The following is a 25,156-nucleotide window of genomic DNA, read 5'->3' on the forward strand; positions in this document are numbered from 1 at the left end:
GCGCACCCTGGTTCAGTGGTCCCCCCCAAGATCACTTGGTGCTCTGCAGTGGTCAGGGTTTGGTTGTGCCTTCAGCCCTCTGATGTGTTGTGTCATTAATCACCACAGGTTGCAGAAGGAGAGACTGCTCCTCCACCTCCTCCCCCACCTCCAGTGGAAGAGGAGAAAGAACCTGAGAAAGAAGTGTGGAACGCCTACACTACAGTCAAAGGTTTGAGCATCAGCATCAGCGGCCTGAAGGAAGGCAAGAGGTACAAGTTCAGAGTGGCTGCCAAAAACATGATGGGCATGAGTTTGTTCACCGAGACGAGGGAGGCAGTGGAGATCAAGGAACAGATGTGTAAGTTCTTCTAAAAATCATTTAGAAGTGGTTTGGTGAAGCACTGTGAGATCAGCTCATTAAATATGACTTTACGTTGACTTGCAGTGGAACCAAAGATTGTGATGCCGGAGACGGCGAGCGCCAGAGCCGGAGCTAAGCTCAGAGTGGAGGCGATCGTCTCTGGAAAACCTTCCCCGACCTGCAAGTGGATGCGCGGTGAGAACGCGGTGGTCCCGTCCAGTCGCCTGGCAGTGCATCAGTCCGGTAACCTGTGCGTGCTGATCATCAAAGACGTGTCGAGAACCGACAGCGGCGAGTACAGTCTGGTCGCTGAGAACAGTTCTGCCAAGGTCACGCAAGCCCTGAAAATCACCATCAAAGGTCAGTTTCACCCACAGCAGGAAATGAGAAAGTTTTCACTGAGAAAGAGACAACGTGGCTCAGCTGAATGTCCTGTGTTTCAGACATCCCTGGTCCTCCCGAGGGCCCTGTGGTCATCAGCGACATAGACTCTGACGCCTGCTCCTTCTCCTGGAACAAACCACTGGAGGACGGCGGCAGCAACATCACCAACTACGTGGTGGAGAAATGCGACGTGAGCAGGGGCGACTGGGTGACGGCGCTCTCTTCCTGCCCAAAGACCAATTGCAGGATTGGAAAGCTCATTCCAGGGAAGGAATATGCCTTCCGCATCCGCGCTGAGAACCGATACGGCGTGTCAGACTTCATCCAGTCTGAACGGATGGTCGCCAAATTCCCCTTCGGTTAGTGTCGCTGGAATATTTCACATTAAGGCGCTCATTTCTGTCCAGTGTGTTTTTCATTTGTCATTCATTTTTTTTCTTCCATTTGTTGTCATCAGATGTTCCCAGTGAGCCCCTCAACTGTCACATCAACAAGACCAACAAGGACTGTATGTTTGTGGCATGGGATACGCCTGAGAGCGACGGCGGCAGTCCCATCACAGGTTACTACATCGAGCGTAAAGAGAGGAACAGCCTGCTGTGGGTTAAAGCCAACGACACGGTGGTCCGCAACACCGAGTACCCGTGTGCCGGCCTCATAGAAGGCCTGGAGTACACCTTCAGAGTGTCGGCCATTAACCGCGCCGGCCAGGGCAAACCAAGCAAGAAGACCGACTTTGTCACCGCCAGAACACCTGTTGGTACGTTCACTGCCGGAGCCGATGCACCGATCCTTTCTCGTTTCACGTTCTATTCTCATGTGTGATCATTTGGGTTGTTTTGTTGCAGACGCACCTGGTAAACCCGAGATCGTGGACGTTAACAAGAACTCTGTTACTCTGGTTTGGACTCGCCCCAAAAACGATGGCGGAAGTAAGTTGATTGGCTATTTTGTTGAGGCCACGCGGGTGCCAGGAGACAGTTGGATTCGATGCAACACCAGCTGTCAGAATGTGCCCACAGAAGAGTACACAGTCACTGGTCTGGAAAGAGACCTGCAATACCAATTCAGGGTTATCGCTAAGACTGCTGTCAACATAAGCAAACCCTCTGAGCCCACAGACCCTGTCCTGGTCTCTGCAGAGAATGGTGAGGCGTTTATTTGAACACAGGTTTTTAGCTTAAAGACCAAAAATCTGAGCATGACACTGATTCATCTCCTGTTTCTTCAACACAGTTCCTCCCAGAGTAGAGCTCAGTGCCAGGATGCAAAAAGGTTTCAAGGTGAAGGCTGGATCCACCGTTCTCCTGGAGGCCGATGTGTTCGGGAAGCCCATGCCCAGAGTGACCTGGAAGAGGGCCGACGACAACCTGAAGTCCTGTGAAGGCCAGGTCATCACCCAGCAGAGACATCACTTCCAGTTGGAGATGACAGGAGTCACCAAAGACCACACAGGAACTTACACTATTCTAGCAGAGAATGCCAGCGGCTCTAAGAGTGCTCAGGTCGAGGTCAATGTTCTTGGTGAGTGTTTTCATCCTTTACTTACGAGCAGTAGGTTTGCCCACAGCTAGCTTCACCAGTCCATGAGTTGATCTTCACTGACTTTTTGTCTCCTCAGATGTACCTGGTGCACCTGTATGTGCCAAATATCTCGAAGTGTTTGCCAGCAGTATCAAGCTGTCCTGGCAGCCTCCTCTGAAGGACGGTGGCGCCCCCGTCAGCACGTACATCATCGACAAGCGTGAGACCAGCAGAGCAAACTGGGCTCAGGTATCCAACAAGATCAAAGGGGACGTCCTGGAGTTTAACGTGGAGAAGCTGATTGAGGGTCACGAGTACCAGTTCAGAATCCGTGCTGAGAACATGTGGGGAGTTGGAGACGCCCTCATCACCGACCCCGTCATCACCAATAACCCATTCAGTGAGTCACTGCAAGGATTTCCTCTGGGTGTTCTTATAGTATCAACACTGTTTATACTATACTATACTGACTGTTTTTTCTCACAGCCGTCCCTGGTCCCTGCGAGGCCCCAGTGATCACCAACGTTACAAAAGATCAGATGACTGTGAGCTGGAAAGAGCCCGCCAATGACGGGAGGTCCACAATCTTGGGCTACACGTTGGAAAAGAAGGAGGTCAAGGGCTTACAGTGGATCAGAGTCAACAGGAAGCCTCTGACAGATAGGAGCCTGGAGGTCACCGGCCTCACAGAGGGAACTGAATACCAGTTCAGAGTCATCGCTGTCAACGTGGCAGGACCTGGCAAAGCCAGTGAGCCGTCTGAAGGCGTCACTGCCCAAAATCCCATCAGTGAGTCCACGATTTTCTCAAAATGTATTCCTTCATATCACTTTCCCTGTTACACACACAGAGTTCAAAGAAATCCTCTAAGTAATCTGAACTCTTAGACCTGTGGGAATAATACACAACTCCTTATATGGACATCCTGGGGGTGTGTTTATAGGTCACATATTCAGTCTTCTTACGTGTTGTTGAGTCAAAGTTAGGATTCAGACATCGATATAAAACACATTCTTATAACCTCTGTATAAACTGTGCATTTGAAAATAGAACGTTCTCAGAGTTAACTGGATCACTGTACCTCTCCACAGCGCCCCCTGGCCCCGTTGTGAACCCCGGTGTGGCCGACACCACCTACAGCACCATCAGTCTCACGTGGACGGCCCCCGCCAACAACGGTGGAAGCCCCATCATCGGATACCTGGTGGAGTGTAAGAGGACCAACACCGCCGACTGGATCCGCTGCAACGTCCCCAGGAACCTGCAGGACACCCACTACGTCGTCCAGAACCTCATTCACAAGTCGGAGTACCAGTGTCGCATTACCGCTGTCAACAAGGTCGGCTTCAGCGAACCTGTGGAAGTGCCGGGCACACACATCGCTCAGGAAATCCTTGGTATGAACTGTGCACTTCAACACACGTACACGTAGATCTGTGACAACGGGTTAGCGGGTTTGAGTAATCTTTTCTCCTTGTGTTTGTGAAGTTCCCCCTGAAGCAGAGCTCAGTGCACTTCTGAAGGAGGGCTTGGAGCTGCGCGCCGGCGCCACCATGAGGCTGCATGCCACCATCAAGGGTCGTCCTGTTCCTAAAGTCACATGGGCAAAGATGAACACAAACCTCAAGGACCGCCAAGGCATGATCATCAAATCCAGTAACGTGGACTCCATGCTGATGGTGGAAAACGTCAACAGATACGATGCCGGCAAATACATCCTGAACCTGGAGAGCTTGGCCGGCATTAAGATGTACACGGTCGTCGTCAGAGTTCTTGGTGAGTGAAAGACAGTGGACTGATGCGGAAAATAACAACATCTTCAGTATTTACACAGTTGTCCTTCTTCTTCTTCTGCAGACACTCCCGGTCCACCGGTCAACCTGGTGGTGAAGGAGACCAACAAAGAGAGTTCTTCCATCTACTGGGACGCTCCTCTGATCGACGGTGGCTATGAGATCACCCACTACATTGTTGAGAAGCGTGAAACTGAGAGGAAGGCCTGGTCCATGGTCTCCAACGACTGCACCAAGGGCTCCTACGATATACCAGATCTGGTCGCCGGTCGATTCTACTGCTTCAGGGTGTCTGCGGTGAATCGTCTCGGTGCTGGAGAGCACTGTGAGACGGCTGATTCAGTCAGAGCCACAGGTGGGTGGTGACAGACCTTATTTATGGGGATTTAACTATGGCGTCAAAGTTGTGCTTCACATTTGGAGTGAACATTGGTCATTTGTGTCTCACTTCTTATGTGTGTGTTTTTCAGAGGAGCCTGGGCCGGTCATGGACTTCAAGACCCTGCTGGTCACGAAGGACTCTTGCACTCTGAGCTGGAAGAAGCCGATCTCTGACGGTGGCAGCCGCATCACCTGCTACGTGCTGGAGGTTCTCAACGGTGATGACAAATACAAAGAGCTGATGAGGTCCAAGAACATGCAGTACAGCGCCAAGGACCTGGTGGAGGACCGAGAGTACAAGTACAGAGTCAAGGCTGTGAACGATTCGGGAGAAAGCTCCCACAAGGAGCTGACGGTGGTCGCCAAGGACCAGATCAGTGAGTCGTCTTATTTTTAAGAGCTGATTAAAGAGTTTTTTAAAAAGTGGAATTTTGAAACACCCTTTCCTTCTCTCCTGTGTAGTTCCTCCAAGCTGTGACTTGAGGGAGCTTCCCGACATGTGCTACGTCGCCAAGGAGGGCAGCACCATTCGCCTGAAGATCCCCATCATCGGCAAACCTACACCAAAGGTCTCCTGGAAGAAGGGAGACGATGAAGATCTGACAGACACTGGTCGCATATGCGCCGAGTCTTCTGCAGTCAATACCACCCTCCTGATCCGAGACTGTCAGAGAAGCGACGCTTCCAAGTACACCATCACCTTGAGGAACAGCGCTGGAAGCAGGGAGTCCACCATCTTCATCAGGTATGGATGTTTGAACACAATGTAAAGGCTGGTGCTATGGTAAAATAGTAATCCTAGAAACGTTTGACCAAATAATCAAACTGAAAAGCAGTTTAATCTGAATCGTCCCCTCTTTTTTAGGGTGGTGGGTAAACCTGGCATCCCTGTCGGACCTGTTAAGTTCAAAGACGTTACTGCCGACGGTGCTACTCTGAAGTGGGCCGTTCCCAAGGACGACGGCGGCTCGGACATCACAAACTACATCCTGGAGAAGAGGGACTCTATCACCAAAATGTGGGTGACGGTTTGCTCGGCTGTGGAAGAGAACACCATGAGGGTGACCGGTCTCCATGAGGGCACAGAGTACATCTTCAGAGTCTGTGCTGAGAACAAGTACGGTGTTGGAGAAGGACTCAAGTCTGATCCCATCGTGGCCAAACATCCCTTCAGTAAGTCACATACTGCTGATTTTAAAAAATGACGTTTTTTAAACTAAGTGTACGTTTAAATCAAAACACTGTTTTTCCACAGATGTTCCCGATGCTCCTCCTCCTCCTCAGCTCATGAGCATGCGTCACAACTTTGCTTACCTGGCCTGGTCCGATCCTAGAAAAACCGGAGGGTCTCCGATCACAGGTACAGTCCGCTTACAACACCTCTCTTGTGGATCCGTTTGTGCCATGTAAGATTGATATGAATGTATATTATATATATTTCTCTTGCACATTTGGGGACTACGTTCAGGCTACCATCTTGAGTTCAAGGAGAGGAACAGTATGTTGTGGAAACGAGCAAGCCCTGCTGCCTTGAAAATGAAGGAACACAATGTCACCGGGCTGACTGAAGGTCTGGAGTACGAGTTCAGGGTCATGGCGATCAATCTGGCTGGTATCGGCAGACCGAGTGCTCCCACTGACCCACAAGTTGCCCTGGATCCTATTGGTAGGTGTAAAGAAACTGAGTGTAATAAAATACTGAAAGATGCATCGGAGGCGTCGTGATTAACGTTGCTTTTGTCCGTATCCTTAGATGCCCCAGGTAAACCTGACGTGATTAGCATCACGCAGAGCACCGTCACCCTCCAGTGGACCGAGCCAGAGTCCGATGGTGGCCACCGACTGACTGGGTACATCGTTGAGAGGCGCGATCTGCCGTCTAAGATCTGGGTGAAGGCCAATCACATGAACGTGGTGGACCCTGCATACACCGTCATTAACCTGCAAGAGGGCTGCAAATACGAGTTCAGGATCAGGGCCAAGAACGCTGCTGGTGCTCTGAGTCCGCCCTCTGAGCAGACCGACACGATCATCTGCAGAGATGAATACGGTGAGGCATGGACGTGAAAGTCTTAATAGATCCATTACAGAGTCTATCTTTTTCCTGCCTGATTTATTAAACATTTCCTCCATTATTTCCTCCAACAGCTGCACCGACCATTATCATTGATTCTCATGTGATGGAAGGTCTGACCGTCAGAGCCGGTGACACCATTGTTATCACTGCCACAAGCATTTTGGGCAAACCTGTGCCGACCTCCTGCTGGTCAAAGGGAGGGAAGTACTTAAAACCCTCTGAGATTGTTCATATCGAGGCCACTTCCACTTCCTCCACGCTGTCCGTCAAATACGCCAGCAGGAAGGACTCTGGAGAGTACACCATCACTGCCAGCAACCCCTTCGGTGTGAAGGAGGAACACGTCAAGGTCAAAGTCTTGGACGTCCCTGGTGCTCCGGGGCCCATTGAATGCAGCGGCGTCTCTTCTGAGAAAGTGACTCTTACATGGACGGCTCCGACTGAGGATGGAGGCTCACCTATCAAATATTACACCTTAGAGAAGAGAGAGACGAGCCGTCTGCTCTGGACCATCCTGGAGGAGAAGGTCCTCGACTGCCACTATGTGGCCAAAAAGCTCATCCAGGGCAACGAGTATTTCTTCAGAGTCTGTGCCGTCAACCAGTACGGCACCGGTGAGGCGTCTCACTCCGAGGCCGTAAAAATGGTCGATCGATTCGGTAAGTACGGTTTATTTGAACGTATCGCTGCTTACCGTAAAAACGTCAAAAACAGTACCGATAAGATGTATTCATTCGCCTCTTTAGGTCCTCCTGGTCCACCGTCCAAACCAGAGGTGGACAAAGTGGACGGACATTCAGTGTCCGTGACCTGGAGAAGACCAGCTGATGATGGAGGAAGTGACATCATAGGTTACTGTGTTGAGAGGAAGGAGAGGAAGGGTATGAGGTGGATCAGAGCCTCCAAGAAACCCGTGACTGAGCTCAGCTACAACATCACTGGACTCACCGAGGGCATCGAGTACGAGTTCCGTGTTCTTGCCGAGAACAAAGCCGGGTTTGGAGAACCAAGTGAACCGTCCATGCCAGTCAGAACAATAGTTATTGCCTGTAAGTGAAAGAGTTTTTTTTAATCATTTAATAGGGTTAAAGTCAGATGAAACAGTGAACAGTGGTACTGTGGTTCACCAGTTGGTTTAATAAAGAGATTTTCTATTGGTTTTACTGCACTTAACTGTGAAAATAGAAATATATCTCTATTTTTAGAAAATCTAGAAGTGAAATTTCCCAATAATCAGTGCTTTATCTCCACTTTAAACTCCTCTTTTTTACAATTTTAAAATGCACTAACCACTTGTTTCATGTTTGGCAGATGTGCCTGGACCTCCTGTCAATCCAAGAGTTACAGACACAACCAAGACCACGGCCACCCTGAACTGGGGAAAGCCTCTTGATAACGGTGGTCTTGTGGTCACTGGGTATGTGATTGAGCATAAGAAGGACGGAACAGAAGACTGGGTCAAGGATACCCCTTCATCTCTGCTGAGGATCACAGAGTTTGTCGTTCCTCAGTTGGAAACCGGAGCCAAATACCTCTTCAGAATCAGTGCCGTCAATGCCAAGGGGGCGGGCAAACCTGCCGAAACCCAGGAGCTGGTTGATATTGTAGAGCGTGCAGCTGAGCCAGGCTTCGAGCTGGATGTCGAGCTGAGAAGAACGCTCGTTGTCAGAGCCGGCTGCTCCATTCGCCTGTTTGTGCCAATCAGAGGACGTCCTTCACCCTCAGTCACCTGGACAAAGGAGGGCGGTCCAGTCCCGCGTGCGGTCATCGACAGCACCGAGTCGTTTACAATGCTGCTCATTCCTCAGAGTTCCAGGATCGACGCAGGCAAATATGAGCTTACCGTGGAAAACACGGCTGGAAAGAAGAGCGCCGATATTCACGTGAGAGTTCTCGATTCACCTGGGCCTCCTCTGAACCTGAAACCAGTCAAGATCGACAAGGAGAGCATTACTCTCCAGTGGGAGATGCCTCTGATTGACGGAGGAGCCAAAGTCACAAACTACATCATTGAAAAGAGAGAATCGACCCGCAAGGCTTTTGCCACCGCTGTAACAATGTGTCCGCACACATCCGTCAGGATCGGAGACCTCGGCGAAGGCTGCGAGTATTATTTCAGAGTGTGCGCTGAGAATGAGTATGGCATCGGCGAGCCGGTGGAAACGACAGAGCCGATCCGTGCATCGCAGGCACCAACTCCACCAGAGAGTATTATTCCGACAGATATCACCAAGAACTCTGTGAGCCTGGCTTGGACCAAACCCAAGCACGACGGTGGAAGCAGAATCTCAGGATACGTCCTGGAAGCCCAGAAAAAGGGAACTGATCAGTGGTCCCACATAACAACGGCCAAGGCCATGGATTTCACGGTGAAGAATCTCAACGAGAATGAGGAGTACATCTTCCACGTCATGGCTGTCAACCAGTCGGGTAGAAGTGCTCCGCGCGAGAGCAAACCCATCGTTGTAAGGGATTCTACTTCTCTTCCCGAGTTCGACCTGCGTGGCATATGTCGCAAAACTATTATCGCTAGGGCAGGAGATGACATCAAGGTAGAAATTCCAGTCATGGGACGTCCTCGCCCAACCACCTCCTGGCAAAAAGACTATGCAGCCTTGAAGGTTACGCAAAGAACCAACGTGGAAACTACTGCTGCTACAGTAATCCTCAGCATCAATGAATGCAACAGGGCGGACAGCGGTGTGTACACCGTGACAGCGAAGAACATTGTTGGCTCTGTGACGGATAACATTACAGTCAGAGTACACGATGTACCCGGGCCACCCAAAGGACCACTTAGCATTTTGGAGATATCCCGTACTTACTGCGTCTTTGCGTGGGATCCTCCTGAGAATGACGGAGGTGTTCCCATCACTAACTATGTGGTTGAGATAAGAGACACCACTTCCCAGACGTGGACAGAACTGTCTTCCTCTGTAATTCGTACAATCTTCAAAGCTCTCCGGTTAACGACCGGGTCAGAGTACCAGTTCAGGGTAAAGGCCAAGAACAGATACGGCGTCGGACCTCCCATCACCACAGAGTCAGTGGTAGCTGCTTATCCGTTCAAAGTCCCCGGACCTCCTGGTACGCCAGGAGTTGTGGCATTTACCAAGGACTCCATAACAATCGGCTGGAATGAGCCAGTGACGGACGGAGGAAACGAAGTCATCGGCTACCACGTTGAAAGGAAAGAAAGAAGCGCTATAGTGTGGCAAAAAATCAGCAAGAGTCTTGTAAAAGGAAACATCTTTAAATCCTCTGGGCTTGAAGATGGAGCTGCCTATGAATTCCGTGTCATGGCTGAAAACTTGGCTGGCATTGGTAAACCCAGCAAAGCCTCAGAACCGATCCTGGCCTTGGACCCTGTAGACCCACCAGGCCAACCTGTCCCAATATTTGTCAGCAAGAATGTCATCACTGTTCAGTGGACAAAGCCCGAGTATGACGGTGGATTTAAAATCACTGGCTACACAGTGGAGAAGAGAGAACCTCCCACCGGTCGCTGGATGAGGGCGAACTTCACTAACATTATCGAGACCATTTTCTCCGTCAGTGGACTGACTCAGGATGTGTCCTACGAGTTCCGTGTCTCTGCCAGAAACTCAGCAGGTGCAGTTAGCGTTCCATCTGAGCCCTCTGACCCCATCCTCTGCAAAGACGACATCATTGAACCACGCATTATGGTCGACGCCATCTTTAAGGATGTTATTTTACTGAAGGCCGGAGAGTCCTTCAAACTCGACGCTGACATTGCCGGTCAACCAACGCCATCTATGGTTTGGACCAAGAATGGAAAGGAGGTTGAAAACACAATGAAACTGGAAGTGAAGTTCACTGAACTAACAACTCTACTGACCAACAAGGACTCCATCAGGTCTGACGGAGGAGAGTTTGTGTTGACGGCCACTAACGTCGGTGGATTTGCAAAGCATATATTTAAAGTTAAAGTGCTTGATAGACCTGGACCACCAGTTGGACCTCTTAAAGTGTCTGATGTCACAGCTGAAACCTGTGTGCTGACATGGGCACGACCTGCAGACGATGGCGGTGCTAAGATTGAAGGATATGTGATTGAGAAACGTGAGTCTAGCAGACTGGTTTGGACCAATGTGGTTTCAGATCTCCAAGCTACACAACACAAGGTGACCAAGCTGCTCAAAGGAAATGAATACATATTCAGAGTTATGGCTGTAAACAAATACGGAATTGGTGAGTCCCTTGAGTCAGAACCCACTATTGCTGATAATCCATATAGGGTTCCAGATCCTCCAGAGAATGCTGAGGTGACCGCTATCACTAAAGATTCAATGGTCCTTATGTGGCAAACACCTAAGAGTGATGGTGGAACTCCAATCACTAACTACAACATTGAAAGAAAAGACAGAATCGGCCTCCGCTGGGTCAAATGCAACCAAAGGAAGGTCAAAGATCTTCAGTTCAGGGCGACCGGCCTCGTTGTTGGACATGATTATGAATTCAGGGTATTTGCTGAGAATGCTGCTGGATTGAGTGTACCAAGTGTCTCCAGTCCATTCTACAAGGCAACTGATGGTCTGTACCAACCAGGGCCACCATGCAATCCCAGAATCCTGGACACAACCAAGTCCTCAATTACCGTTGCCTGGAACAGACCAGTTTATGACGGTGGCTCTGACATCACTGGCTACATTGTTGAGACCTGCATCCCATCTGAGAAGGTGGAGGAGGAAGAGTGGACCATTGTGACACCCAAAGAAGGTCTTCGTGCTACCTCGTTCACCATTGTTAACCTGAAGGAGAACCAGGAGTACAAAGTCAACATCTCTGCTGTCAACAGCGAGGGAATCGGAGAGGCGGCATCTGTGCCTGATAATGCCAAGGCAGAGGATAGGCTCCTCCCACCTGAAATGGATTTGGATGTCGAACTCCGCAAAGTTATCAGTGTTAGAGCTTGCTGCTCAGTAAGACTCTTTGTTCCGATCAGAGGCAGACCAGCTCCTCAGGTTAAATGGACGAAAGGAGACGGTGAGCCCATTGAGAGGGCGACCATTGACAGCACAACATCGTATACGCTACTTGTGATTGAAAATGTCAACAGATTTGACAGTGGAAAGTACAATCTTACACTTGAAAACAGCTCTGGCTCCAAGACTGCTACAGTTCAAGTCAGGGTTCTGGATACACCAAGTGCCCCACAGAATTTGAAGATAACTGCTGTAACCAAGGAGGCCGTCACAGTGACATGGGATCCACCAGTGAATGATGGAGGGGTTAAGGTTAAGAATTACATTGTTGAAAAACGCGAGTCCACGAGGAAAGCATATGCCACGGTCAATGCTCTCTGCTATCCCACGACCTTCACTGTTGACCAACTCCTGGAAGGTTGCAACTATTACTTTAGAGTTTTGGCTGAAAATCAATATGGTATCGGTTTGCCCATTGAGACCAGTGAATCAGTTAAAGTGTCTGAGAAACCACAGCCTCCTGGAAAAATCACCCTGAAGGATGTTACCAAAAACAGCGTCACTCTGTCTTGGGAGAAGCCGGAACACGACGGTGGCAGCAGAATCGGCTGTTACGTCGTCGAGATCCAGCCTAAGGGTGTTGATAAGTGGACTCAGGCTGTGATCGTGAAGGAAACGGAAGCTACGATCAGTGGACTCAATGCTGGTGAAGAATACATGTTCCGAGTTGCAGCAAGAAATGAGAAGGGAACAAGCGACCCACGTCAAATTGGAGTACCTGTGATTGTAAAGGATCTTGTGTTTGCACCAGCTGCCAAATTGTTATTTAACACATTTAGTGTGTTGGCAGGAGAAAACCTAACAGTGGAGGTTCCATATGTTGCTCGTCCCCAAGCAGCCATCTCCTGGGTAAAGGATGGTCAGCCTCTGAAAAGAACTACCAGAGTAAACTTTGACTCCACAGACACAGTGCTGAGCCTTCACGTTAAAGAGGCCACTAAAGACGACGTCGGATGCTACCACATAACTCTGACCAACACAGCTGGCGAAACGACTGCAGATATCAACATTGTTGTTCTGGACAAACCAGGCCAGCCAGGTGGTCCAGTTAAGGTCGAGGAGGTCACGTCTGACAGCATAACTATCTCCTGGATCCCACCGGAGTACGATGGTGGCTGCACCATCAAAAACTACGTCGTTGAAAAGAGAGACACATCAACGACGACCTGGGCGGTTGCATCTCCTAACCTTGCGAGGACCAAACTAAAGGTGGGCAGACTGAAGTGTGGCACTGAATATCAGTTTAGAATCACAGCTGAAAACAGATATGGAAAAGGCCCAACTCTTCAGTCAGAGTGCATCGTGGCACAATACCCATACAAGCTCCCAGGACCCCCAGGAACACCATCCATTGCCACCTGGACGAAGGACAACATGGTTGTGGCCTGGAACGAGCCTGTTAATGATGGTGGATGTTCTGTCTTGGGCTACCATCTTGAACGTAAAGAGCGAAATAGCATTCTGTGGGTCAAACTTAACAAGTCTCTTATTACTGACCAAACCTTCAAGTCCACTGGTTTGGAACCAGGACTGGAGTACGAGTACAGAGTTTATGCTGAAAACATTGTTGGAATTGGCAAAGTTAGCAAAGTGTCTGAGGGTCATATTGCGCGGGATCCATGTGATCCTCCTGGCACCCCAGAGGCAGCAAAGATCACCAAGGACTCTATTACCATTGTTTGGACCAAGCCTGAGTACGATGGTGGCGCAAAGGTTACAGGCTACGTTGTGGAAAAGAAGGAGCTTCCCGAAGGTCGATGGCAAAAGGCTAACTTTACGAACATCATTGAGACAGAATATGTTGCGACTGGACTTGTGCAGGACAATCAGTACGAGTTCCGTGTCATTGCCAGAAATGCAGCTGGTGTTTTCAGTTTGCCCTCTTACAGCACTGGTCCAATCACTGCCAGGGATGAAATTGAACCACCACGTATCAGCATTGACCCCGAGTACTCCAAGACCATTGTGGTTAATGCTGGAGACAACTTTAAGATAGATGCAGATGTTCATGGGAAACCGCTGCCCTCTATCCACTGGATGAAGGCAGAGCAGGAACTTGGCAACTCCATTCACAGAGAGATTAAGAACACACCCACCAGAGCTTATATATCTGTCAAGGAAGCAAACCTTTCTGATGGAGGCCAATATACTCTGCTATTGAAAAACCCAGGAGGAGAAAAGGCTGTACAGGTCAATGTGGTTGTTTTAGATAAGCCCGGAGAACCTCTAGGACCTCTTAATATTACAGGCATTGCCAAAGACCGATGCTGCCTTGCATGGAAACCACCAACACAAGATGGTGGCAGCAAAATTTCTCACTATGTTGTGGAAAGAAGAGAGACGAGCAGATTAGTTTGGACTGTTGTTAGTCCAAAAGTGGAGAATATCTATTTGAAGATCACTAAGCTCTTGGAAGGAAATGAGTACATTTTCAGAGTCCATGCTGTCAACCACTTTGGAGTGGGTGCACCACTGGAGTCTGCTCCCATCTTAATCAAAGATCCATATTTGCCCCCTGGCTCTCCAAAGAGCTTAGAGGTTACAGAGATTAAGAAAGATTCAATGTTGCTCACCTGGGAGGCTCCTTCTGAAGATGGTGGCAGTCCCATCACTGGATATATCATTGAGAAACATGACAAAGATGGCATACGATGGACCAGATGCAACAGAACATCTGTCACTGACGTGACTTTCAAGGTCACTGGACTTATGGAGAGTCATATTTATGAGTTCAGAGTTGCTGCTGAAAATGCAGTTAGTGTTGGTGAACCAAGCTCCCCAACTGTATTCTACAAAGCTCTTGATCCCATCTTCAGACCAGGCCCACCAAACAATCCAAGAGTTACTGACTCAACAAAATCGTCCGTGTTCTTGTCCTGGGGCAAGCCTGCCAATGACGGAGGCTGTGAGATTCAGGGCTATATTGTTGAATGCTGCACTACCACCATGCCAGTTGAGGAACCTGCCGTAGCCCCAGCTCCACAGGCACCTGCCACAGATGCACCTGCTGAGGAGTGGGTAATGTGCACGCCACCAACAGGTGTCAAGAAGACCAAATTTGAAGCTGCAAACCTGAAAGAAAACCAGGCATACAAATTCAGAGTATGTGCCATCAACAAAGTTGGAGTCGGCGAGCATGCAGATGTTTCTGGAGCCGTTGTTGCCCATGACAGAGCAGAAGAGCCAGACCTTGACATTGACCCAGAACTGAGAAAGATTGTGACCATTAAAGCTGGAGCTTCCCTTAGGCTGTTTATCCCAATCAAAGGAAGGCCCACTCCAACCATCAAGTGGGATAAAGATGAAGCTTCTCTCAAAGAGACCGCTCAGATTGAGGTGACCAGCAGTTTCACATCCCTCGTAATTGACAAGATGAGCAGAAGTGACAGCGGAAAATACACAGTCACCGCAGGAAACTCCAGTGGAACCAAATCGGCATTTGTCGTAGTCCGTGTTCTCGACACACCTAGTGCTCCTGTTCACTTGAAAGTGCAAGAAATCACTAACCAGTCAGTGACGTTGGCGTGGGAACCACCTCTGTTGGACGGTGGATCCAAGATCAAGAACTACATTGTTGAAAAGAGAGAAAGCACGCGCAAAACATTTGCAGCTGTTGTAACGAACTGTCACAGGATTTCGTGGAAGATTGAGCCACTGCAGGAGGGTTGCACTTACTTTTTCCGTGTGATGGCAGAGAATGCATATGGTGTTGGCCTTCCTGCAGCAACCGCTGACGCTCTCAAGGTGTCGGAGGTACCTCAGGCTCCAAAGAACTTGATTGTTACTGACCAAACCAAAACAAGCATCTCTTTGGCCTGGGAAAGACCAGAGTACGATGGCGGTAGCAGAGTCATGCAGTACCTGCTTGAGGCGAGGCTGAAGGGCCAGGATAAGTGGTCGGCTGTCAACACATTTAAGACATTGGAGGCTACCGTAGCCAATCTCAACCCTGGACAAGAGTACCTCTTTAGAGTTACAGCAGTCAATGATAAGGGCAAGAGTGATCCCAAAGTTCTTGCTGGGCCAGTTATGACCAAGGATTTGGTGTATGAGCCTGATGTCCGACCACAGTTCAGCAGCTACAGTGTCCATGTAGGCAAAGACCTGCATGTTGACATTCCCGTTTATGGACGTCCTAAACCAACAATCGCATGGAGTAAAGACGGTGCCCCTCTGAAATTCACTACAAGAGTTAACATTCAGAATACAGCCACACACACAACACTCAGCATTAAGGAGGCAGCAGGTGACGATGGTGGTATGTACAGTATCAATGTTGCCAACTCTTCTGGAAAGAAGGACACAACGGTTGAAGTCATTGTTCTTGACAAACCTGGCCCTCCATCTGGCCCAGTGAGGTTCGACGAAATCACAACACAGAGTATTACTATTTCATGGGACCCACCAAAACACAACGGTGGTTGTCAGATCTCAAATTACGTTGTGCAAAAGAGAGATACTACTACGACTACATGGGAGAATGTCAGCATCAATTATGCCAGAACCACCATAAAGGTGGCAAGACTGAAGACCGGAGCCGAGTACCAGTTCAGGATCATTGCTCAGAATCGCTACGGCAAGAGTCACGGCCTGGACTCCTCCACGGTGGTGGCGCAGTACCCATACAGAGAGCCCGGCCCTCCAGGCACTCCTTTCATTGCTTCCCTCTCCAGGGACCACCAGATCATTGAATGGCATGAGCCTGTCGCAGATGGCGGCAGTCCTGTTCTTGGGTATCACCTTGAAAGGAAAGAGAGGAACAGTATCCTCTGGGTCAAGATCAACAAGACACTTGTTCATGAGACTACGTTTAAAAGTTATCCGTTGGAGGAGGGCATTGAGTACGAGTACAGGGTTTATGCTGAAAACATTGTTGGCATTGGCCGATGCAGTAAAGTCTCAGAGGGCTGCATTGCCCGTGACCCATGTGATCCTCCTGGTGTGCCAGAGGCCATCCACGTGACCAAAGACACCATTGTCATTCAGTGGACAAAACCTGAGTATGATGGTGGCAGTAATATAACAGGCTATATTGTGGAGAAGCGTGATTTGCCAGAGGGCAGGTGGGGCAGGGCCAACTTTACCAATGTGATCGAGACCCAGTTTACCGTCACTGGACTGACTGAGAATGATCAGTATGACTTTAGAGTTATTGCTAAAAATGCTGTTGGCACCGTCAGCAAGCCATCGTACAACAGCGGGCCGATCACTGCAAGTGACAAGCTTGAGGCACCCAAATACTCCATTGACCCTGCATTCACTAAGACCATTGTCATCAATGCTGGGGAGTCATTTAAACTTGACGCCGATGTCCGCGGAAAACCACTGCCTACGATCCAGTGGTTGAAGGATGAAAAACCATTAGAAAACACACTCAGGCTCGAGATCAAAAACACAGAAACCCATGCAATGGTTCTCGTCAAAGACTGCGTCAGGATCGACGGTGGACTTTATTTGCTCCAGCTGAGTAACGAGGCTGGCAGTGAAACGGTGCCATTTAAGGTTTTGGTGCTGGACAGACCCAGCCCGTGTGAAGGACCGTTCCGCATCACTGGAGTTACTGAGGACAGATGCACACTTTCATGGCGTGCCCCTCTCAACGATGGAGGACGTCCTATCAAACATTACGTCATCGAACGAAGAGAAACCAGCCGTCTTGCTTGGACCGTTGTTTCCAGCTCCTGTGACGCCACATGCTACAGAGTCACCAAACTGCTTGAAGGTGATGAATACATGTTCAGAGTCATGGCAGTGAACAGTCATGGTGTCAGTGATCCACTCACATCTGAAGGAGTGATTATGAAGACTCCATTCACTCCGCCTGGTCCACCTCACGTAGAGGATGTGTACAACATTACACATGATGGCATGACCATCACTTGGTCTGCCCCGGAGTCCGATGGTGGCAGTGATATTATCAATTACATCATTGAAAAGAAGGACAGAGCTGGAATTAAATGGACTAGGTGCAACAGACAGAAGGTCACTGACCTATCCTTCAGAGTCACAGGACTTACCACAGGCCACCAGTACGAGTTCAGAGTGGCAGCTGAAAATGCAGTTGGAATTGGAGAGCCGAGCCTTCCAAGTTCAAACTACAAGGCCTCCGATCCCAAATACAAACCAGGTGCCCCATCGTACGTCAATGTCATTGACTCAACAAAGGGTTCTATCACAGTGTCTTGGGGTAAGCCTCTGTCTGACGGTGGCAGTGCCATTCAAGGCTACATTGTTGAGGTTTGCAAGGCTGAAGAGGAGGAATGGACCATGGTTACTCCCCCCACTGGCCTACGTGTTAACAAATATGAAATTACCAAACTTACTGAGGGTCAGGAGTACAAGATCCAGGTGTGTGCTCTAAACAAACTAGGAGTGGGCGAGCCAGCAGTTCTTCCTGGAACAGCGAAGCCAGAAGAAAGAGTGGAACCACCAGAGATCCGCCTGGACTCTGAGCTAAGGAAGGGCATCACTGTGAAAGCCGGTGCTTCTGTTAGAGTTCATATTCCATTTAAGGGCAGGCCAACACCTGAGATTAAGTGGACTAAGGATGAGAAAGCCCTAACTGAAAAGACAGTGGTTGAGAAGGCTCTAAACTTTACACAGCTCTCTATTGACTCGTGTGACAGAGGTGACTCAGGAAAATACACTCTGACCCTGACCAACAGCAGTGGCTCTGTATCTGAGGTCGTGGCTGTTAAAGTCCTGGACACACCTGGAGCCCCACAAAACCTGGTGGTTAAAGACATCAAAACGGACTCTGTCACTCTCGTATGGGATGTCCCACTTATTGAAGGAGGTTCCAAAATCAAGAACTATGTCATTGACAAACGTGAATCAACCAAGAAGGCATATGCAAATGTGTCCACTAAGTGCAGTAGGACAACGTACAAAGTTGAGAACTTGATCGAAGGAGCCATGTATTACTTCAGGGTCATGGCTGAGAATGACTACGGCGTTGGCCAAGCTGTTGAAACAAAGACGGCATCAAAGGCCTCTGAGGTTCCTCTGCCAGTTGGAAAAATCTTCCTCACAGATGTCACTAAGGCCAGTGCCTCATTATCCTGGGAGAAACCTGAACATGATGGAGGCAGCAGAATTGCTGGTTACCTGATTGAGATGCAGCCTAAAGGTACAGATAAGTGGGGAGTTGCCACGAACACAAAGACATGTGAGGGCACTGCCACAGGACTCACAGCTGGAAAAGAATACCTATTCCGTATCATTGCATACAATGAGAAGGGAAAGAGCGAGCCTAAGGCTCTTGCTGCACCTGTTATTGCCAGTGACATGACCATTGAGCCAAGCATTCAGATGCAATTCAACACGTACAGTGTGCTGTCCGGTAAAGACTTAAAGTTGGAGTTCGCTGTTCTTGGCAGGCCAAAGCCTAGAGTCGCCTGGTCCAGGGATGGTCAGACTCTAAATGTAACATCCAGAGTCAGTGTGGTAAACACTCAAGCAACAACTGCAATTCACATTACTAATGCCTGCAAAGATGACTTTGGGAAATATGCGATTACAGCAAGCAGCAGCGCTGGTACTGTAACAGAGGATGTGACTATCATTGTCCTAGACAAGCCTGGTCCTCCGACAGGTCCACTCAAGATTGTTGAAGTGAGCAACACCTTTGTCCATCTTGCCTGGGAGCCTCCAGCGTACACAGGCGGATGCCAAGTAAAGAACTATATCGTGGAGAAGAGAGACACAACCACCACGGTATGGCAGGCTGTTACCACCCAGCTCGCTAGAACAGCATTCAAGGTCACCAAGCTGAAAACAGGTGCAGAATACCAGTTTAGAATCACAGCTGAGAACAGATATGGAAAAGGTGCTTCTTTGGACTCCAAGTCCATTACTGTGCAGTACCCATACAAACCACCAGGCCCTCCAGGAACACCGTATGTCAAGTCTGCAACTAAGGAAATGATGATCATTGAATGGAATGAGCCGGTCAATGATGGCGGCAGCTCCGTTATTGGTTACCATCTGGAGAGCAAAGAGAGGACCAGCATTCTCTGGAACAAACTGAACAAGACTCTTATCACCGATACTCAGTTTAAGATCTGTAATCTTGAGGAGGGAATCGGATACGAGTTCAGAGTTTATGGTGAAAATATTGTTGGAGTCGGTAGATGCAGTAAAGTGTCTGAGTCCTTTGTTGCTCGTGACCCATGTGACCCTCCTGGTGCACCTGAAGCTGTGTCTATTTCCAAAAACCAAATCAAGATTCAGTGGACCAAGCCTCAATATGACGGTGGCAGCAAAGTGAATGGATATATCGTGGAAAGAAAAGATCTGGCCTCCCCTGAGGGACGCTGGGTAAGAGCAAACTTCGTTAACATCATTGAGACAGAGTACACCTCCACTGGTCTGACAGAGAACGAGCAGTATGAATTCAGAGTTATTGCAAGAAATGCAGCCGGAGTCTTCAGTGAACCATCTTACAGCTCTGGACCTATCACTGCCATTGATGAAATCCAACCACCACGGGCCTCAATGGATCCCAAATACAAGGATGTCATTGTTGTAAATGCTGGGGAACACTTGGTTCTCGATGCAGACATTTATGGAACACCGATCCCCGATGTTGCCTGGCTAAAGGAGGGTAAGGAAATTGATAAAGCCCTGCGCATTGAGGTGAGAACCACGCAGAAACGTGCAACTATAACCGTCAAGGATGTCACCAAGCTCGACAGTGGCCACTATGACCTTGTACTCAAAAATCCTGGTGGTACAAAAACTTTCCCCATCACTGTCAAGGTTCTTGATAAACCAGGTCCACCCACTGGACCCCTGAGAGTGACAGGAGTCATGTCTGACAAGTGCATCCTTACTTGGGCTGAGCCCACTCTGGACGGTGGTGCGAGTATCACTCACTATGTCCTGGAGAAGAGGGAAACCAGCAGGTTGTCCTGGATAGTGGCTGCACCAAGTATCAAGAGTCTGTACCACAAAGTAACGAGTCTGCTCGCTGGAGATGAATACATTTTCAGAGTCAGGGCAGTGAACAAATACGGCGTTGGTGATTTTCTGGAAAGTGAGCCCGTAATTGCACGCAATCCATACAAGCCACCGTGTGCACCTGGAACTCCAGAGGCCACTCAGATCACAAAGGACTCCATGGTTCTGTCTTGGACCGCTCCAGAACAGACTGGTGGAGCTGATATCGAGGGTTATCACCTTGAGAAACGTGACAAAGACAGTGTGAGGTGGACTAAATGCAACAAACAAAAGCTGACAGACACACACTTCAAGGTCACGGGTCTGATGACGGTTCACTTCTATGAGTTCCGTGTTGCTGCTGAAAATCAGGCCGGAATCGGAGACCTAAGTGAATTGTCCCACTTCTACAGAGCATGCAATGCAACAACGCCACCTGGGCCTCCACATCATCCTAAGGTGATGGACTACACAAAGTCCTCTGTATCTCTGTCATGGGGCAAACCAGACTTTGACGGTGGTGCCTATGTCAAGGGCTACATCGTTGAAATGAGGGAGTTTACACCAGTACCTGAATCCACAGAGGAGGCAGAAGTAGCACCGGCAGTCCAGGCACCAGTTGAAAAAGAATGGACCATGTGCACTCCACCTACAGGCATTCAAGCCACTAAACTCACTGTCACAGACCTGAAGGAGGGTGGAGAGTACCAGTTCCGCATCTGTGCCATTAACTCTGAGGGAGTTGGGGAGGCGGCAAATGTACACAGCACTGTGGTTACGTCTGACAGGGCGGAGGCACCGGAGATCGAGCTGGATGCTGATCTTAGGAAGGTGGTGTCGGTCCGTGCAGGTGGAACTCTGCGTCTGTTTGTCACCATCAGAGGAAGACCTGAACCTACTGTCAAATGGGAGAAGGTTGAGGGTACCCTGACGGAGAGAGCCACAGTTGACACGACCAGTTCCTATTCCATGCTCGTCATTGACAACGTCAACCGATTCGACAGTGGAAAATACTCACTTACGCTGGAGAACAGCAGTGGTACAAAATCTGCCATTGTTGCGGTGAGAATCCTGGATACACCAAGTGCAGCCCAGAACTTTGCCGTGAAGGAGCTGAAGAAGGATTCAGTGACTCTTGGTTGGGATACTCCACTCACTGATGGCGGGTCTAAAATCACAAACTACATCGTAGAGAAGAGAGAGTCCGTCAGAAAGGCCTATACGACTGTCACCATCAACTGCACAACCAACTCGTTCAAGATTGAAGAGCTGCCTGAGGGTGGAATTTTCTACTTTAGAGTCTGTGCCGTGAATCAATATGGCCAAGGACAGATGGTTGAAACCAAAGAAATCAAAGTAGCTGAAGTACCTCTGCCACCTAGCAACGTTACCCTCGTTGATTTGACAAAGACAAGTGTGACATTGGCATGGAACAAACCTGCCCATGATGGAGGAAGTAAAGTCATGTGTTACAATGTTGAATTCAAGCCCAAGAGTGGAGATAAATGGGGCACGGCATGCACCGTCAAGGTGCCTGAGGCAACTATTCCTAATCTGACTCCCAATGACACCTATCTTTTCAGAGTTGTCGCAATCAATGAGAAGGGAAAAAGTGAACCAAAGGAGTATGGCTTGCCAGTGACCGCAAAGGATGTTGCAATTGAACCCACCGTCCACCTACAGTTTACTACATACAGTGTGAAGGCTGGAGAGGACCTAACTGTTGAGGTTCCAGTAAGAGGGAGGCCAAAACCTGTGGTATCCTGGAAGAAGGATGCTCTCCCGCTCAAGCAAACGTCATCAGTGACCATCTTGAACACTGCAACCTCATCCAAAATACTCATCAAAGAGGCTAAAAGAGAACACGTTGGAAAATACGAGATAACCCTAGCCAACAGCGCAGGAACTGTGACAACCTATATCGGAGTGGTTGTGCTTGATAAACCAAGTCCTCCCAAAAGTATTAAGGTGGATGCTGTGACCTCAGATAGCATAACGCTGTCCTGGTCACCTCCTGAATATGACGGTGGCTGCTCCATCAGTAACTACATTGTAGAGAAGAGAGACACAAACACACAAGAATGGCAAATGGTAGCAAGTAATGTTGCCAGGACAAGTTTCAAAGCTAGCCGCCTTACGCATGGAGCCGAGTACCAGTTCCGCATCTATGCAGTCAACCGTTATGGAAAGAGTCCATACCTGGATTCACCTGGAATCACCGCTCAGTATAACTTCAAACTACCTGGACCTCCTTCCACACCTATAGTGAGGTTGGCCTCCAAGTCTAACATGTTTGTGATTTGGAACGAGCCAGTCACTGATGGTGGCAGTCCTGTTGTGGGCTACCATCTGGAGAGGAAGGAGCGCACTAGCATTCTTTGGACAAAGATGAACAGAGGAATGATCAAAGGTACAGAATTCAAAGTGAACGGACTTGAGGAGGGTATGATGTATGAATTCCGCATCTACGCTCAAAACATTGCTGGTATTGGCAAATGCAGCAAAGCTTGTGAACCTGTGGCAGCCAGAGATCCATGTGATCCTCCAGGCACCCCCGTGGTCACGGCTGTGTCCCGAACATCTGTCTCCCTCTCTTGGGATAAACCAGAGTATGACGGTGGAGCAAAGGTTTCTGGCTACGTAATTGAGCGCAGAGACCTCCCCGAAGGACGCTGGACGAGATGCAACTTTACCAATGTGGCAGAGACCCACTATGAAGCGACAGGCCTCACAGAAAACAGTCAGTATGACTTCCGTGTCATTGCTAAGAATGCAGCCGGACTTTTCAGTGAACCGTCTGACAACACCGGCTCCATCACAGTGAAGGATGACGTTGAACCTCCGCGCATCATGATGGATGTGAAGTTCAGAGAGACAGTGTTTGTGAAAGCAGGTGAAACTCTTAAGATTAACGCCGACTTCGCTGGACGCCCTGCACCCATCATCTCCTGGACCAAGGATGGCAAAGATATTGAGCTGAGAGCCAGAATCCAGATCCTTTCTACGGATACCAGCACTTCTGTCGTTGTTAAGGACTGTATCAGAAGAGATTCCGGACAGTATGCCCTGACTCTGCAGAGTATTGCTGGTACAGTTACCATGCCTATAAACTGTGTGATCATTGATAAGCCTGGACCCTCAGCGGGACCTCTGCAGGTCCTGGGTCTCACAGCTGAGGAGTGCACTCTGTCATGGGGTCCTCCTCAGGAGATCGGTGGTGCTGCCATCACACATTACGTCGTTGAGAAGCGTGAGACCAGCCGTTTGGCGTGGACGCTGGTGAAGGGAGACGTCACAAAAAATTACCTCAAAGTCAAAGGACTGCTGAAGGGCAACGAATATATCTTCAAGGTTTTGGCTGTCAACAAGTATGGAGTCGGTGAGGCTCTGGAAAGTGATGTTGTGAAGGTTACAGACCCTTACACTATTGCCACTCCCCCAGTTGGTGTTGATGTCACTGCCATAACTGGAGATTCGATGACTCTTACCTGGTGCAAGCCGGCCAGTGATGGAGGCAGCCCCGTGACAGGGTACGTGGTTGAGCGCCGTGAGAAGACAGGCATGCGCTGGGTCCGTGTGAACAAAGATCTGGCTGTTGAATGTACTTGCGTAGCTACCAAACTGCGAAAAGGTTGCGAGTATGACTTCAGAGTCTGTGCTGAAAATGCTGCTGGTCTGAGTTTCCCAAGTGAACCCTCTGCAACATTCAGAGCCAAGGATCCTCTGGTCGTTCCTTCACGCCCAAGCAAACCAAAAATTGTCAATTCAACCAAGGACACTGTGTCCATTGTGTGGAGGCCACCAACAGATGATGGCGGTGCTCACATCCTTGGATACAGCGTAGAATACAGAGACTACATCCACAAACCAGCTCCTGCAGAAGAGGAGGAAGAATACGAGGAGGACGAGGAGGAACTTGAATCTCCTGAAGAATTAGCAAGATGGGTTGAGGTCATCCAACTTACGAAAAGCTTGGAATTCACAATTACAGGACTAAAGACGGATGCAGAGTACGAGTTCTGCGTCAAGGCAGTGAACAAAGTTGGCAGTAGTGTGCGCAGCCGAAATTCAGATGCTGTCGTAGTGATGGACAGAACTGCAGAGCCGTCCTTTGATGTGGACATTGAGCTGCGTAAAGTACTTATTGTTAAACATGGGACAGCTTTTACGCTTAATGTGCCATTTAAGGGCAAACCTGTGCCCTCAGTGGTATGGGCCAAGGAGGGGGTTGATCTTAAAGTCCGAGGAACGATTGAGTCCACAGATTCCAACACTAAGTTGACGATTGAGAATTCAACTAGAAATGACTCTGGAGAGTATTGTGTCACAATCGAATCACCGCTGGGAAAAGCAACACTACCTATGGTCGTCAAGGTGCTCGACTCTCCTGGACCCCCCGTCAACGTCAAAGTTTCAGCTGTAACAAGGGACTCTGCGACACTCACGTGGGAGCCTCCGGAGAACGCTGGTGGTGACGCAGTGAAGGCCTACAATGTTGAAAAGCGTGAGGCCAGTAAGAAGGCCTGGGTGTCGGTAACCAGCACCTGCCGCGCACTGACTTATAAGATGGAAGATTTACAGGAAGGCGCCATCTATTACTTCAGAGTTCTTGGAGAAAACGAGCATGGCGTCGGAGTTCCCCAGGAGGCCAAGGCTGGAACCAAGATCACAGGTAAAATATGGTCTTAGGATCTTTACACTTTGGTTA

General features: G+C 49.2%; 1 protein-coding gene across 8 annotated transcripts in view; it reads left to right on the forward strand.

The window, feature by feature from the left end:
* Window positions 1-25,156, forward strand: part of ttn.1 (titin, tandem duplicate 1) — a 149,846-nt gene that overhangs the window by 98,995 nt on the left and 25,695 nt on the right. For all 8 annotated transcript variants that reach the window (XM_083906943.1, XM_083906948.1, XM_083906944.1 and 5 more), the window contains 20 exons: window positions 109-340; window positions 428-703; window positions 787-1,086; window positions 1,185-1,487; window positions 1,576-1,875; window positions 1,964-2,251; window positions 2,349-2,651; window positions 2,738-3,040; window positions 3,343-3,648; window positions 3,740-4,027; window positions 4,109-4,399; window positions 4,515-4,802; window positions 4,888-5,170; window positions 5,291-5,598; window positions 5,681-5,785; window positions 5,894-6,091; window positions 6,179-6,475; window positions 6,574-7,161; window positions 7,249-7,551; window positions 7,814-25,120. In XM_083906943.1, coding sequence (XP_083763069.1) covers window positions 109-340; window positions 428-703; window positions 787-1,086; window positions 1,185-1,487; window positions 1,576-1,875; window positions 1,964-2,251; window positions 2,349-2,651; window positions 2,738-3,040; window positions 3,343-3,648; window positions 3,740-4,027; window positions 4,109-4,399; window positions 4,515-4,802; window positions 4,888-5,170; window positions 5,291-5,598; window positions 5,681-5,785; window positions 5,894-6,091; window positions 6,179-6,475; window positions 6,574-7,161; window positions 7,249-7,551; window positions 7,814-25,120 — 22,867 coding nt within the window. The remainder of the gene's footprint in view (window positions 1-108; window positions 341-427; window positions 704-786; window positions 1,087-1,184; window positions 1,488-1,575; window positions 1,876-1,963; window positions 2,252-2,348; window positions 2,652-2,737; window positions 3,041-3,342; window positions 3,649-3,739; window positions 4,028-4,108; window positions 4,400-4,514; window positions 4,803-4,887; window positions 5,171-5,290; window positions 5,599-5,680; window positions 5,786-5,893; window positions 6,092-6,178; window positions 6,476-6,573; window positions 7,162-7,248; window positions 7,552-7,813; window positions 25,121-25,156) is intronic.

Source organism: Microchirus variegatus, assembly GCF_963457635.1.
Source record: "Microchirus variegatus genome assembly, chromosome: 20".
Lineage (NCBI taxonomy): Eukaryota > Metazoa > Chordata > Actinopteri > Pleuronectiformes > Soleidae > Microchirus > Microchirus variegatus.